This window comes from Phasianus colchicus, chromosome 10 (assembly GCF_987193195.1).
Source record: "Phasianus colchicus chromosome 10, bPhaCol1.hap1.1, whole genome shotgun sequence".
NCBI lineage: Eukaryota > Metazoa > Chordata > Aves > Galliformes > Phasianidae > Phasianus > Phasianus colchicus.
This window is the reverse complement of record NC_143445.1, coordinates 10,693,586-10,709,956: the sequence shown is the minus strand read 5'-3', so window position 1 is coordinate 10,709,956 and position 16,371 is coordinate 10,693,586. Positions and strand designations below refer to the sequence as shown.

General features: G+C 46.5%; 1 protein-coding gene across 1 annotated transcript in view; it reads left to right on the top strand.

The window, feature by feature from the left end:
* The first annotated feature begins 305 nt into the window (after positions 1-305).
* PID1 (phosphotyrosine interaction domain containing 1) overlaps positions 306-16,371 on the top strand; it is a 78,326-nt gene continuing 62,260 nt past the window's right edge. Inside the window, exon 1 of the mRNA XM_031596334.2 lies at positions 306-408. Within this exon, the coding sequence (XP_031452194.1) occupies positions 379-408 (30 nt within the window). The 5' untranslated portion in view covers positions 306-378. The remainder of the gene's footprint in view (positions 409-16,371) is intronic.

Genomic DNA, 16,371 nt, shown 5'->3' with positions numbered 1-16,371 from the left:
AAGAATGACCTCATCTCGGTGAGGCCGTTACATGAAGTCACCCCGGTTTAATCGATCGCTTCCTGAGCTCGGCCCCAGGGGCTGCGCCTCCCGGCACGGCCGTTCCCTCGTGGGGCAGCGCGCGGCCTCGAGGGAAGCACCGCAGGAGACCCCGGAGCTCCGCGCGCTGCCTGCTGCCGGCGACGCCCGCACCGCGCGGACCGCTCCGCTCCGCCACCCGCGGCGCCGCTGCCGCTCGGGTCCGCGCGTGGCGCCCGCCCCCGCGGCGGCCACGCGTGGGAGGAGCGTGGGCGGAGCGGCGGGCGGAGCGCGGAGCGGAGCGGGCCGGCAGAGCCGCGCTCGGCGCCCGCTCGGCAGCGCCTCCCGCCGCCCGGCACCATGTGGCAGCCGGCCACGGAGCGGCTGCAGGTAGGCGCGGGTGAGGCGAGACCGCGGGCGGGCGGCGGGGCTGGCGGGCGTCCTTCTGCCGCCGCACCGGGACTTCGCCGCAACTTCTTCCCGGCCTGCCGGGGCCGCGCCGCGCGGGGGCCGCCCCGCTGCCGGCCGTTCCCAGGGGGGCTTCGGTGCTGGCCGCCCCCGCCCTGGTAGCCGCGGGCTCGGCGGGGTTGGGCGCGGCCGTGGGCAGTGCCGGGCGGGGCGGGAGCGGAGCGGGGCCCGGGGTGCGGAGCCGCTGCCCCCAGACGTGCGGGGCCGGGCAGTGCGACCCGCCGGCCGGGCGCCAGCTCCGCCGTCTCTTCTTGACGTCCGCTTTTGTGCGTGTCTCCGTATAAATAAAATCGGGCTGAGATGCGAGACAGGCGCAAAGCGAGAAGAAATCAAACTCACTTTGTAGTTCCACTGTGTCGACTTCGTATAGTTTGCAGAGCAAGTGTCTGCTGAGAGATAAGCGGACGTTCCGGGCGAGAGCGAGGTCTGACTTAGCTGTGTGCCGACAGCAGGTCCTCACTGCGTCGGCAACTGGAACGTAGAGTTTGCTCTGATAACCCGCAAGCAGGAGTTTGGTTTGAGTTGGTCCTAGGGCCACGCTGAGCTGGTCTGTGAGCTGCAATCCCCATCAGCTGGGAACGGAACAATCTTTTTTCTTGAAAGGCGTACTTCTCTCTGAGATGAGGAACTCGATTTTAGCGGATAGGAGCGATGGTTTATGGATTTCAGCACAAGTGTTATGTAAAGGCACTATGAGCAGTTTGTTTCCCTGTGCTGGCTGGAATTTGCTGGGTACCCCACACAGACAGAGAGGTAACCCAGTGCGGGGTGGGGACCTTGAGCCCGCTGTGGGGCTGCTGCACCTGCTGGGGGGAATGCTGCAGGAGGGGGACCCGAGGTTGCACACAGCACTTAGGGTGAGAGAGAAGTGGAGCAGGGCAAAGGAGGAGGGGAACGCTGGGTCAGTAGTGATGTGCTGCCTGGGTTGCATGGCTTGGCTCTGTGCCGCTTTGTGCACTCAGGAACTAAAACTGAGCAGATTCAATGTAACAAACAGGTGATACTGCCAACATGAGCACTTAAGGCTAACTAGAATTGGGTGCTTATGCTGCATAGAATGAAGTTATCGGTGTGATCTTATTCAGCTTCCTGATGTGCGTGCGTTACATTACAGCCCATGAGGACGGGTTTTTGCATGCCATAGCTGTGGGCATGACCACGTGCTGTGGGGAACCAGGGCAGCTGGATTGGGACTGTTCAGGGCACCTCTCAGCAATGGAGGCCCATAGGCAGGGGAGGTTGTGCCCTGGAAGGCCACTGCTTTGCAGTGGGCACCTGCCTGTGCACCTTGCTGTTGGTGGCTGAAGTCTCTGGGCAGCCCAAGTCACCCTAAGTGCTGAGTGCTTGTACATGCAGTTCTTATCATTGGGAGCTTCCGGGGAAGCGTGTGAAGAGCTGTAGGTGCTGTAAAAAAAACAAGGCAGCATGATCCAAACTTGCAGGCTTAAATGATGTGTTTGACTTCTGCCAGTTCTTGGAGTGGGAAGAAGGGGAAAGTGTTGGAAAGCCGCAAGAAGCCAGCCCTTAGGAGTTCTGCACTCAGACAAGAGGTTAAATAGCAACATGGTGAGCAGTGGGCAAAGTGAGTGCAGTGCGTGCCACCAAGGAGGAAGGGTGCTCTGAGTCACTGGCATGCAATCTCATAATTGAAAGTTGGATCCTAAGCCATGTACATACGAGCCAGAGTTGTGTGGGCGATAGACTAATATTCCCAATTTGTTTGAATGCCTTTTTCTGTTTCATTTTTAATTTGAAATGCTGTCATTTGAAGTAGCTTGATCTCTGTGTCTGTCTCCAAGAAGACCTGTGTTGTACATCACTAGCCAGGCCAGAGCTGCTGGCAGCACTGCCCGTCCTTCCCATGGGGAGTTGTGCAAGACCATAAATGCGCATTTTTTCCCTTCTTTCCATGTCAACATCTCAGTCCAGTTTCAGGTGTCCCATGTTCTTCTCCTTGTCCCAGGCCTCCTGTCACTTACTGCCCATTTGATGTGAAACAACTCTCTGTGCTACCAGGGTGCTGAGTGGGGCCACTGCTTCCCTGTCATGAGTGGGGAGAGTGCTGGGCATGGGATCTTGACTGCAGCAAGGGATTCTTTGGGTACTGTGTAGAGTTGGTGCCTTGCACTCTGTGTTCACGTATTCTACAGTTACCATTATGCCAAATTACAGTTAAGCAGCTGTGTTCAGAGATGGCCATAGCAATTCCAGTGCTGTCTTTTGTAAGTTGTTTATCAAACTAATGAATGATTGCAGGAATTGTGGAGCAGGGGCCACTTGCTTGATGTTTTCATGTGTTCCATATGATGTCATTGTGACCCAGATGCATCTTCCATCAACCTCCAGCTGTAGCAAAGTGCAGGTCTGTTATTAGTCCATGCTACAGTACCTTCCAGTACTTGAAGGGGATTGGACTTTATACGTTCTCATAGTGAAAGGACAAGGGGGATGACTTTAAACTTAAAGAGGGGAGATTTATGTTAGATGTTAGGAAGAAATTTTTTACTCAGAGGGTGTGAGGCCCTGGCAATGCTGCCCAGACAGCTGTGGATGTCCCATCTCTTGAAGTGTTTGAGGCTGGGCTGGATGGGGCCCTGGGCAGCCTGAGCTGGTGGGGATAATCCTGCCCATGGTAGAAGGGCTGGAGCTATATGATCTCTAAAATCCCTTCCAATGTAAGCCATTCTATGATTCTATAGCTCTGTGCTAAAAAAAAATGGCAATGAAAATATTTTCATCTTTCTCCGTATTTCTTTTGGCCTGGTTCAGTATGAGAGTGTCTGAGTTGGCTGTAGAAATGGCTGCCCGGGTCAGCCCTGCCCTGCCTGCTGAGGACAGCTGAGATGGGCACCTGCCTTGTTCTATGTAGGCATGTGTTGGTTGTTTTTTGCTTGCGTGTCTCCTGCCTCTGTCCTACATAACGTGTAACAGGGCTGCATGTTTCTGGTCTGAGGCTTCTTGTGTAAAATACGCTCCAAATATACTCACTCCTGTCAAGTTTCATGGTTTGTGCTGAAGTTTTTGGCTTTGGGTGAGCACGTACAAAAATCTCAGCAGGTTCCCAGTGGAGTACCTAATGGAATTCAATGGATTTGAAGAATAAGCAAGAAAAATGTAAATATCCAGGTTTCTGGAATTTCCTGGAGGGTGCAATACCAGTTTTCTTCAGCAATTATCTCCCTTTCGCTTTCCTTTTTTGCCATTCTTTCTATTATAGTGGCATAACAGTCGCAGGTATTTTCTCCAAGCTCTGTGGGACCATTACTTATATGGGACGCTGCGGGTATCAGTGGGCTGTAGTGCGGTGCTTAAAAGATCTGTGATCTTGCAGGCAATATAGGCATTAAAATTTCCATGCTCAGTGTAAAAGAGATCATCTTTGTGTCTCTTATGAAAACTTTTCCTGCTCTAATTTCTGCGGTAGTGTTGCTGGTTTGTGTTCAAGCAAATACTGGGGGAAAGGAGCAGACATATGGGTGCCCCATCTGCCAGAGCCAGCTCTGGGATGCAGTGTGCCTGGTAGGGCTGCTCTGCTGACTTGGACTGCCAGGCTCAGCCGTGGGTGCCCTGTGCCATCTGTGTGTGGGCTCGTTGCAGTGTTTGTGGCAGAGCACCACGGTGGTCACAGGCAGGGTTGCCTGATATTTGTCTTAGTGTGTGTGGTGATGTCCTTAGTTGAAATAAAGCCGAAACTCTTTTGAAATCTTTATTTAAAATCACTTTCAAATGTATCCTCCATGCCCGCTTTGGGATGCGAGGGTCGCAGATGGGATTTTGGAGCTGCTGGCTGCAGTGCTGCTCTTGTGAGGGCTCAGAAGTGTTCTTTGAAAACAACCGAGGTCTTAGCAGAGTTCCACTGGCCTGTCTGTGAGATGACTGGTATTTGCTTTGAAACCTAAATTTTCCTGGAAGCTTGATGCCAGACATTGTTTCTAGATAATAAATCCCGGGGGGTGCATAGTTTCCGAGTTCAGGCTGTCCGTAAGCCCTGTTTATAAGTCTCTCTGCTTCTCTTAGCACATGTGGGCAGAGGATAACTGTGTCCAAGTACATTTTCTGCAGGAGCCGGAGACACAGCAGTGCTGTAACCCTGGCCATCCCTGTGCAGAGCTGTGCCAAGCCCTCACTGTGGGGATGGTTCTCGCTCTTGTCCCGTGCATGGCACTGCTAGTGGGCTCAGAGAAGTGTCACTGCCTGCTCCCATTCTACACTGTGCTGCTGCTTGTTTCACGTGCTTTACTTGGGTGAGTGGTTGCCTCTGGCTGATCAGTCACTTGCTTCCTGCCCCTTACCGCTGGAGGGGCAGCCAGGGAAACTCCTTGTCCCTGCACTCCCACACCATCCAGCAGCTGCTGGGGCTGAGTGGGGTTTGGTAGGTCATCTTCATCTGTGTGTGCAAACAGCCAGGTGGGGATTCTCCCTGCTCACCTGGAAATCTGGTCTTCTAACCAAAGCCCACAGTTTTGGGCTCTTTCTGGGTAGATATTTAATAGCACATGGCTGCGGTGTATTCTCATACTATTGGAATTTATATATTTCATTAAGCATAGTTCCGAATGTTTTCTAATGCACTGTGAAATATAGTGAGACGTGGTTGCAGGTAGCTGGGTGTGACGAAGCGAGGTGAGTGAAGCAAGGCAGGATGCTTCAAGCCCTTCTTTGCTGGGGCATGTTTGACTCCTTGCACTCAAATGCTTAGTTTGGTCATTATAACTTGTGCAGCTCTTGCAAAGTCCTTGGGGAATATGTTTCTGTGGAATTGCTTTCTGACCATTTTTGAGTCTTTGATGTTATTTAACTCGATATCATTTGGACAAAGTGATAAAAACTCAGCTATTGATCAAAGTCGGTGTAAAAATGGGTGCTGGAGTCTTGCTGCATGCTCTCCACCCCCTGTGAACACTGCCTTCCCAGGCAGTATTGCTTGTTTTGCTACGATTTCTTGTGCCCCATAACCATGCATTTTGAATCTGCTGATATATTCAGACTCTGGGTTGGCAGACTGTAGCTAAATACATGCAGATTATATGCCTCCACTACCGCCCAGGATACACATCAAACACCTTTCCTGTTTCGGGAACATTGAAACCCTCCCCTGAAGAAAAGCCAGCTCTGTGCAGAGCTCTGTGTGTGATGGCTTCCAGGTAATTGGGTTGCAGTGTGCATCTCTGCCACCAGTTTTATGGCAACAACTCTGCATCTGTTTAGATGTAATGTCATTTTAGATGCTATTGGTGCTTTCAAATCAACTTTTCACCTTGCTTTTATATTTGCAGTGTTCAGATGCATGTCTGTTGAAAAATGCAGGATGCAGTCAGTCGATACTGTTTTTTTGCAAAGTTTTGCAGCATATGGAATAACTCCTCTTTAAAACAAACACAAACAGATTGTAAGTGTAAAGCACACAAACAGCTGTCTAGACAGAAACTGCTGCAAGACATGTATAGCAGGCTGATACTACTACTGAACTCTGGTTTTATTAAATATTATGTCAGAAGGAAAAAGTGAAAAGTATTTGAAATTTAAGCTTGAGTCATGTGGATGCAAATGTTCAGGGAGTCTCACAGCCCAGTGTTTTGGCATCATATAGCTTCAGGAAATCTTTCAAGGCATCAAAGTTTTTATACCAGTTTGCTACTATAACTTCGCAGCAGTCAGAGATCTTTCAAACAAAGCTCAGTGAAATGCAGCAAGCTCATCTGGCACCACTTAGCCTGTGCCTTTTTTCTACGTTGTTTATTCTTTGTAGAAAATGAATGGCTCTGGAAAAATGCTAATTTTGGGAAGCATTCTATGACCAAAAGAAAATCAAAATCAGCGACTGTCTTGAGGAAGGTCCTCTGGGAAATGATCAAGGGTTCATTTATAGTGTACTACTAGTTTCTGTTTATGAAGCTGACAGCCTGTTTGATGACCAAGACAAATAAAAAGAAATTAAAAAAAAAAAAAAATCAATGGTTTCCTTGAAGAAAGGCAGTCGCAGCCCAAAGCATTCAGTCTAAATAGTTCTGGATTTTAACTGCTTTGTTTTTTGTTTTTTTTTTTTTCCTTCTGTTCCTTGATGGCGGTCAGTAGGACAGTCAATAGCGGCAGGTCCAGAGCTTTGCCACTGCCTCCCACATGTGGTCTGCAGCAGGCAGGCCTTCAGTGGGGCTGCAGGGGCTTCGTGCTTGGGTCTGCATGGCAGTGGCTGCTGGGTGAGAGCCCAGCCTGAGAGTATGTGGATGTGGAGCTGGAATATCCCTTCAAGCAAGATTTAATACTCTCTTTCTTTTGCACAATGCTTTCATGTATAATAATTGAACTTATTTGCACTTCAAATAATAGATGGAAAGTTACAGGTGATGTTATTATGCTGGGCTATTCCTGATTAAGTGCATAAAACACTCTGAGCAAAGATTTTGTATGTGGGAGATTGTAAAGTGTGAAAAGACCAAACTTGGTCTTTCATAATTTATTTTTCTTGCTGAATATTGAAAATGGAAAATCCTGATGCACAAAATCTTTGAGGGATAAAGGAAAAAATAATTACAGTTGTGTAGTGTGTGTGGGAAGTTTTTCACTCAGAAGGAGGTGAGGCTCTGGCACTGCTGCCCAGAGACGTGCGGGTGCCCCATCCCTGGAGGTATTCAAGGCCAGACTGGATGGGGCCCTGAGCAGCCTGAGCTGGTGCTCCACCTAGTGATCAGCATCCCTGCCCATGGCAGAGGGTTGGCACTAGCTGATCTTTGCGGATCTTTCCAACCCAAGCCGTTCTATGATTTTGGATATTTGATATATCTTTACTTTAATGATGGCATTTCACCAAAATTGCACACAGACTCAGGAGATTGATTTCAATGCGTTGCTCCTTACTCATCTCAGCAGTTCAGTGCTGGCTTTTGAAGTGTTGGTCTTTGTGAAGAACCTCAGTGCTTATTTTCACTGGCAGCATTTAAACAGTAACTGTTTTTTTCTCATGAGCCAGTTATTGTTGGTAATAGCTCCAGTGCAAGTTGGGAAACTTGAAAAACTTTGCCATGCCTGCTACCGGCCTGTCTTCCCTCACAGCCCCCCTGCCCTCCTGTGCCAAGAACTTCAGGTGTCCTCTGGTTGTCCCACTCCCCCTCTGGCTGCCTAATGGCTTTCCAGGCTGCCTTAACTGTCACCCACCTCACTGAGGGACAGTTAATGACTGAACTGTTCTGTGAGCACAGGCTTCTCAGTGCTGTGGCACTGAAGCTGCCTCGCCCCGCCGTAGTGTTGTGTCTGTGCCTTGCCGGATGGTTTTCGAATGTCTCCTCACGTGAAAACATTTTCTCCAGAAATATTTGATGAGAGTTGCCAAGAACACTGAAAACAGATAGAAAGTTAATTAAATGTCCTGGAGCTCAAATTGTGGCCGCTTCTTTCTTCCTGCTCCAGGCTCCCTCTGGGTTTGAGAGATGGATATTCCATACGTTTTGTTTCAAGTGTTCAAAATTGACCCTGGAGTATGTTTCCAAGTATTCAGAGCCTCTGTCTGAGGCCAGGCTTTTCCAGAGAGCTTTTTACCCAGTGGACTGAGCTCTTCTGAAAACTTGGCCACTTATTCAGTGCTTGGAGAGGAGAAGTCATGTTCAGAACCTGGTCCCACTGATGGAGCAGCTTCCCTGATGGTCTTGCACTGGGATCTAGACCCAGCTTCACTGGGGTCAGTACCAACATTCATGGGCCTGACTGGGTTTCAGGGTAGCAATTCTATGAATTGGGCTGTTTCAGGGGATCGAGAAGGCTTGTTCTGGAGGTCGAGGCCCGGCACAAGCCTCCCCACCCAGCATGTTGGCAGATGGCTGCAGAGGTTTGCTTTCATCTTGCAGAAGTTTGTCAGGGAGGAGTCAAAGCCAGGAGGGGAGAACAGATCTTGGCGGCCTGGTGCTTTGCAGCGAGGGGCTTTCAGAATGTCCAGGGGGCCGAGTGAAGTTTTCATGGGGTTGTGTGTGAGGGGACTCAGGCAGTGTTGCCTCCTGGTACGAATGCAGCCAGGTTGACGTATTTCTCATCTGTAGCTATTCTAAGTCAGAGGTGAACCCAGACCTAGAAGCACTTGCATATATGTTTGAAATGTAAAGTGAGATGTTTCTGTGATGTTTGCCTGGCTTGCTTATTACAAAGTATCCATGTTGCTTTCTGTGCGTCCAGTTCCAGCAGGTTGAATGACAGTAAATCAGCTGTAACTATATACAGCTGTAACTATATGCAGTTGTAACTATAATAGACCAACAACAACAAAAAAAGTAGAAACTTGAATCTTGTCTCAGTGTCTTTTAGGAGGAGGCTGTACAGCATGCGTCTGTGCAGGCTTCAGTTTTCACAGCTGGGCTCTGTTGTTTGGGTTAGGATCAGAAGGAAGGATATTCTCTACAGTTTTGCTGAAAGGGGCCATTGAGCTTGGTACTGTGTGTTTGGGAAAACCCTGGTAGCAAAGACAGCGTTGGTGCCTCCTGCTAAAAGGAGCCATGGAGCAAGCAGCAAATCCATGGACTACTGCCTAAGTTCAGCTAGCTCTGGGTTCAGCCTGCACCCTGCCCCACTGCTGCTCCTGGCTGGTGCCTTGGGACTCCCTGAATGTCAGCACGGTTTCCTTGCAGCACCATCACTTTCTAGGGAGAAGTGCACTTACTCTGTGGCTGGCGGTGGCTCATCTTTGCAGATAGCAAGATGCTTGCCTGTCTCTTGTTTGGCTGAGGTAGACTGGCCAGGGCTGAGGAACAAAGTGAGCATGGATTTAGGAAGGAGAGAGTTTAATCCCGGTAAAATTCTTTGAGAAAATCACAGGAATAAACCATTTAGAAAGTTGGTGAGAAGAAGAGAAAAAAGAACTAATATCACACGTGAGATGGGTGTTATTTACAAATCTGTTTTGAAGCAGACTTGATGGTTTGAAATGTACAGAATGGTATGGGTGTTCCTGGGCTAAGTGCTACCAGGATTTGATACTCTGCTCGTTGGGTATCAGGGTACCTGTTTATCTTCCGCAGCTCTAGGTCAAATGAAAATAACATTTGTGTTCAGCTCTGAAGAATGTAACTCCACAAATTTCACTTCATATGTGTTCTTGGTGATTTTTTGGAGGACCAAACTCACCCTGCAGAAGACCAGGTGCTAGCCAGTCATTACCCCAGCACCTGGTGTGGGTGTACCCTAAGTGAGGAAGAGCTCAGGTGCAGCAATGCCAGATGAGCATTGGAGTATGGCATTGAGACCGGCTGATAGCAGCTGCAAGCTGATTTGAGTTACCTGATTTGGTCTCTCTCATGTTGATGGAGTATCAGTGCTGAGGTCTGTGGAATGGATTCTGTTTTCTACAAGGTTGGGCAGTCTGCTTTGATAAATCAATGCTAAATCACTTAGATTTAAGAGTGCAGCCTTATCTGAGCACATAGGGATATGCCTTTGAATCCATTAACTTTTATCTTGCCATTTGAAATGGCAATATAACTTTTCAGTGGCTTATAACGAATGTTAGGAAGTGTTTTTCTGTGAGTGACTGTTTTGTTTCGATTTTGTGCTTAAAGGTACTAAAGAGCCCTGAAGCTTGGATCTGGGATGTGTAACATTTTCAAAGGGCAGTGTTTTAACCTTGTACCTCTAAAATCCCTACTTGATGTGGAAGGAAGAATTCCACATTTCTAAAGGTTGCAGGAGACATGGTGGGTCCTCCTGCTGCCTTTTGTTGTCTTCAGTTTCCTCTTTCTGGTTGCTTTGAGGCTGCATGTGGCTCCCTGCGGCTCACCTCTGCAGTTCCACAGCTTCTGGCTTGGTATGCAAATTTCCAAGGAGTTACCCCATTGCAAGGAAGTGAGGTTTTTCTTTTGCTCAACTGCTGCCACAGATAGAGTTCACATCACGTCCTGGTGGGTGTCTGTCAGAACTGCATGTGGGAGATGGATTGATTAGAAACACTGGGATTGTGCAGGGTCTGGAGAGGCAAAGAGCAGGCATTCTATGGGGCACAGTGAGCCTTGTGCCAAAGAGACTGCCTTTCATAATCAAAGGTAACTGTTTAACCATTCTCTCCTCAGCCCCATAAGGAAAGTTGTTTCTGGAGGAATGGTGAGTTCTAAGTGATAGTCGTAGTATGATACAGAGAGGTCATTGCTTGGAAAGAACATTGTGGCTGAGGAATTGCACCTCGCGGCCAGAAGAGATGCTGCTGGGTGTCTGAGCCCAGGACTGGGCTGCAGTGGAGTCTTGATTGGTGAAGGGGTCTAGGCATCTTATCAGCATCAAGAGAGGCTTTGGACCAGTGTGAAATGCTTCACGAGTATGTGGAGCTGTTGAGTGCATGGCAACTGGATGTTCTCTTGTGGAGGAGCTGCCAACTGGGGGCCAGTAGGGTCTGGGGACAGCCTAGCCCACAGCTCTGTCAGCAGAAACCTCTCACAGGAGCAGCTCAGTTCTGGCTGGCTACAAGAAACAAATATTGTTAAATAATTTCCAGAGGGCTTTTATGTTGTCTTTTCAATTTAGGATTTTTATTTCTCAACAGCAGAAGTTATTTGTGGCTGCTTACATGATATTAGAAAAATAGCCTCACGCAGGGAGGAACATTAACCGGGGAAATGTCCGTAACTAGTTTGTGCTTCAGCTTACTACGCCGGCTCTGAAAGTAACAGTCTGACCTTTAGTTTTTCTGTTATGGTTTGAGGGTTTTCTTACGTGTATGTGAAGCTTTCCAAGATAAACGAAGTGAATGTGGTTTGGCATTTAAATCACTGATGTTGTATCAAGCTAGAGAATTTCAGAAGCCATTAATGTCTAAATATATGTCATTTTGTTCATGTGGGGATAAACTTTGCCCCTGTCTATCTATCTGCAGATCTTTTTTTGGTCCAAATTCAGATCTTGATAATGTTGGAATAAATCTAAATGGCATTGCTAATGTCAGAGGAGCTGCTCTGGATTTCTTCTTCTTTGAGAAGGAACTGTGTGTGTATTTTAGAGTGTCCAAATCATACCTGTTTTTTTTTTATTTTATTATTTTATTTTTAAGTAGATACATGTGACTGTGAAAGGGTTCAATGTCTAGTGAAGCCAGACTGAGCGTTTCTGTATTACTCTTTTTGGAACGCGTTATGTTACTGAGGTCATTCTCGACTGAGCCCTGTGCTGTTTGGATAAGGGGCTGTTACGTATCCGACCGGAACGTCTGTGTCATGCTGTGAGCTTGGAGCTGTTTGCTTTGGGGTGGGGGGAACCACTTCACAAAATTTCTGTGGGTGTGTTAATAAACCTGGCAGTCACTCAGCTCCGTGATGGAAGGGGACGTGGTTTGGAGTCTGCGGGTGCCGTGCTGGGTCTCAAGTGCAGGCTGGAGCATCCCTGGCTCCTGGCCCAGCCCCTGCTGTGCCCACGGCTGCCTCCTGCCCTCCCCTGGGCCATGGGCTGCCTTCAGCAGATGTTTTCAGGTTTCACTTGAAAAATGTATTTCTCATGTGTGAATACAGTCTCTCTGATGCCTTTTCTTATTTTCATGTTTTCTCATTAAATTTTCATCTATTTGTTCTTCAAAGGGTTTAAAATGCCAACCCTGGTTCTCCTTACAGAGCGAAGTCAGCGAGCAGTCTGCCTCAACCTAAGAAAAACTCTCTTCTAATTCTTCCTTATTCTCAAAACTGTATGAAGGATAATAGGAAAGTGCTGGCATATTCTTCCCTAATATTCCAAAATCGATCTGGTTATTTTTTAGGTTAATATTTGTTGGTGGTGTTTTTGCTTTAAGACATTTTAAAATCTGGTCTCTTGTCTAAGATTTGCAACTCAATATATAGTTCAACAAAATCAGATTGAAATGTCTGCTTTCGTAAAGATGGTACCGTACATGGCTTCCCATATAGACAGCGAAGTGATGCTGTGAGTTTTGACTCTTTTAACAGGGTTGGTCATTGTTAATCATTGCAGCTGTGCTGCAGGGCTGTGGACAGCAGAGTTGCTATGGCTGTCTAGTAGTTTCCAGAAAAATCAGAGTAGCATCCTTGTAGCACCCCAGTTAGTAGGTGTCAACAGGCAGTGCCGTGGCTTGATTGAAGATAGGGGATCTTTTATTAGAGCTGTGAGCACTGCACTGTGATTTGCTGCCTGGGCTGGCTGCTCCATGGGGCTTTTTACCTGATCCTTTGTACCAACACAGGGCTCACTCTAGGAAATGTTCAATCCTGTTCTGCTTTGTATGCCTGGAAGTCAACAGAGAGCACAGTTTTTCTCATTCATCTTTGTATCTTGCGAACTAATTGTAAGCAAATCAAATAGAGCTAGAAGAGAGCATGTGGAGTCTAAATCAGTTCTCAGCAACATTTGGACCAACTCACCTGGTACCGTGCTGTTTTTCTGATGCAATTTTACTGAACTTCCAAGTGGTGTTGAAATACTGTGTGTCTATCTGCTGGGATCTGGGACAGACAAAGGCTGCTTGGTCCTCACCGTAGGAGCTGCAATTGGAGTGAGGTGATTTCAGGCAGCTCCAGTTTCTAATGTGCATGTTTTGATTAATAACTAGTTAACCCCCCGTTAACCCCAACACCATGTGGTTAGAAGCATAAATATTTATTCCTGGAATGTAGCTGTAGATACATGTTAGGATTAATGCTAAATTGTTAGTATTTAATACTCAGTTTAAGTAAAATCAGTTAATCAGGCTGCTTCCTTTCGTTATATATATGCTTTTTAATTGGCAAAAGACGTGTGCACAAACAGGGTTCAGATGGCCAGAGCCTCCGGAATCTCATTATCTTAATTGAAAAATGTCAGCCTTTGACATTAATAAATGATTTAGCTAGCACATGATTCAGTCACTGGGGAGAAATGAAATTGGCTGTTGCAGCCATCCTTCGCTTCTAGATGATAATGATAAGCTACAGCCCACAGCTCTTCAGAATTAATAGCTCAGGGCTTAGGACATTATTTTCATATATTAGAACATCTCAATTTCATTACATTTGGTAACATTTTATTCTGGAATATTGTTACACAGAAAAAAAATATCTGGAAGGAGCACAGGGGACATCCTCCTGGATGCTCTAATATTGCTGTTCAGCTTTTTACAGTCAGCTGATGTGTCGCCAGTGCTCAGCTTCGTCTTTTCCTTAAAATCAAGCTGTGTTGTTTCTGTAGCACAGTGAGCGAGGCCACTCTTTGCTTACTGGAGGAACTGAGTTGTGTGGACGATGTGTGGGGATTAGCTGTGTATCACACTGCTGCAGTAAACAAGTAACTAATTCTCATCCAAGTGTACACTGTGCTCTGTGCGTGGATTTTATGGAGTCTTCTGGAAAAGAAAATATTTTTCTGTCTAAAAAGCATTTCCTACCCACTGACTAGCTGTAAAAGGAACAGCTTGAAAATATTTCCTGGCTGAAGGGAAAGCTTGGTGCATACTTTCAGTTTGCCATTGTGGTTAACATCAGTATGTGTTTTTCTGGCACTTCTTGTTTTCTCCTGTTTTATGTACCTAGTGTTAATAAACAGAGAGAAATAACCAACCTGCTATCTTTTCTTTTGGTATCACTGATGCTGAGATTTTGCAGAGGGCAATCTGAAGATTCAGTCTTGGCTCTAGTCCTGCCTGGGATCACTTGTAAAATACTGACTGCCTTGCTGCTGGAGCAGGGGCCTGAGCCTTGTGGTTTGGGTAGCTGGCTTTTGTCCTTTAGTACTAGAGTATTGCAAAATGTAGCACTGGCATATAGAAGGAGGTATATAGGTGGGGTGAGGGGATGTGTGCCACCTGTTTTGGAGGTCAGCCAGAGCAGATGAGTGACAGACATGTCCTCATATGCACTCGAGTTTTGAGCACGGGGGTGTGGACAAACTGTGTTCTGCTGTCATTTTGCTGTTGTGCCATCCTGCAAATGACTACATCATTTCATGCCTGCTTTCCCTGCTGATCCCTGGTGGAGATGTTGGCCTCCTTCTAAGTCATGTGTCGCTTCAGCCTGACCCTCATAGTTGGAGGCTTCATGAGAGCCTTGTTTCTGTGGATGTGTGATTATGTGCAATTTTCTCTTAAACTGTTGGTGTTCTTTTTCCATGTTTGTTAGTGTAGCAGGCAACGTCTATAACAGTGATTCTGAGATGCTCAGAAACCTGGAGGCAAAGAAGAAGATTCCAAAATGTTCCTGCACTCTTTCAGTTCTGACTATTTCCATACTAAGAGATGTGTGAAACCCATAAATACATGCTGTAAATTTGTTCTCCTGTGTTGCAGAACATCACTTAGAACATTACTCAGGCCTGCGAGTTACCCATGCTCTGTGTTGGTTTGCGAGTGTGCTGCTGTTAAATTATCACAAATCTGGATCTAAAGCAAGCTGCGAATAGAAAAGCCATGCCAATCAGAACAATGAAAGGAGGGGAAATGCTCCCAATAAATGTTAAAGTGTAATAGTAAATGTGTGTGCATTTTTACAGAAAAAGCAGGGCTCTTACTTCTGCATGATTTCAGTCGTGTGTATTTTTACTGACGATGAATGAGCAGCCACTCGTGCCAATAGGGCTGTGCTCTGAGTGTGAAGTAAGGCCTAATTTCTTGCAGGACAGCATTTGGTTTTTGCTAAACACTAAATCTTTCAGTGCACATGCATCTCTTCCGGAATTGAAAACATCTTTTATTTATTGGGTTGAACTGGCAGCCAGCACAGAAAGCAGTCTGCATTATGTTTATCAATCCATTGAGAAATCCAGTTCTGGAGAGCTTACTTTTCTTCTGCCAAGAGCATTAATGGAAAGTTTAGCCATCTCCCGCTATCATTTAAAATTATTAAAATACGGCCAGTGAGGAAGGCGTTTAATTCATTAGATAAAGCAGAGAAGGCACTGGTAAGTTGAGTGGCGTGGGTTCCTTATCCCTGTGCTTTCTCTGTGCTGTGTGGTCCCAGCCCTTGGGCAGCCCCTGCCTCTGGTGAGGCTGTGTGGGAAGGCTGCATCACCACATGGAGTTCCTCTGCTGAGCTGTTACCTGTGGGCTGTTGTTTGGGAACCCTGATTTAAACCATGCTGCCACCTATGCAGAGTCTATTCGGTGGAAGCAAGCCGGCTAGTCCCGACATGTTCATTAAGCTATACTGTTCATGATAATTAGCCTCATTTAAGCTTTGATGCATGAGTGTAAAACTAAAACAAAATGGGTCATGATCGTTTCAGGGTTAGGCTGAAAACCTCTGGTATGGAACTGTAAATAAGCCCATAGTGCTGTGTGAATGCCGGCGGGCGTTAGAGAGATCTTTTCAGGCAATTCTTGCCTGTTTGGAGAAGTGGGAATGTGTAAAAGGTTTTCCATGTAGCTGAGGAAATTCTAAAAGTCTGCAATACTGTATTTAACTACTGGACTTATTAGAGTCCTCACAGGAAGTTTTCTTGCGAAAATTGTGACAACTGTCTCACTAACTGAGCACAAGGTTTATTACTATATGAAGCTGATAATTAGTTTGTAATTTGTGCATAGACATTTCATCCTGGCGGTTTTCTTGCAGCGAATAATTTGCCTTTTGTTTGTTGAGGGTGGTTTTTTTTTTTTTTTTTAATGTGAAAACAGAACTCCCATTCATGATGGGCACAGCAAATGTAGTAAAACATTATCATAGCTGGGATTTGTTGTACACTATGGATTTATGTCAAGAATGTTAATGATTTGTTTATGAATAAGTGAGCCTGTAGTATTGTGAAACAATATCTGGCAAGGCTGCTGAATGGACATTTTGAGAGCAGAGAATTTGAAACTGAATAAGCTGCAGATATTTGTATGTCTCAAGCTAGTCATAAGTAGGCTTATGGATTTTGAACAGAAGTGTTTATTTAATGCATTATCATCTACTACTGTACTCATCTGCCCTATGTAGGGGCCACTTGAAAACATGCAAAGAGGTTGCC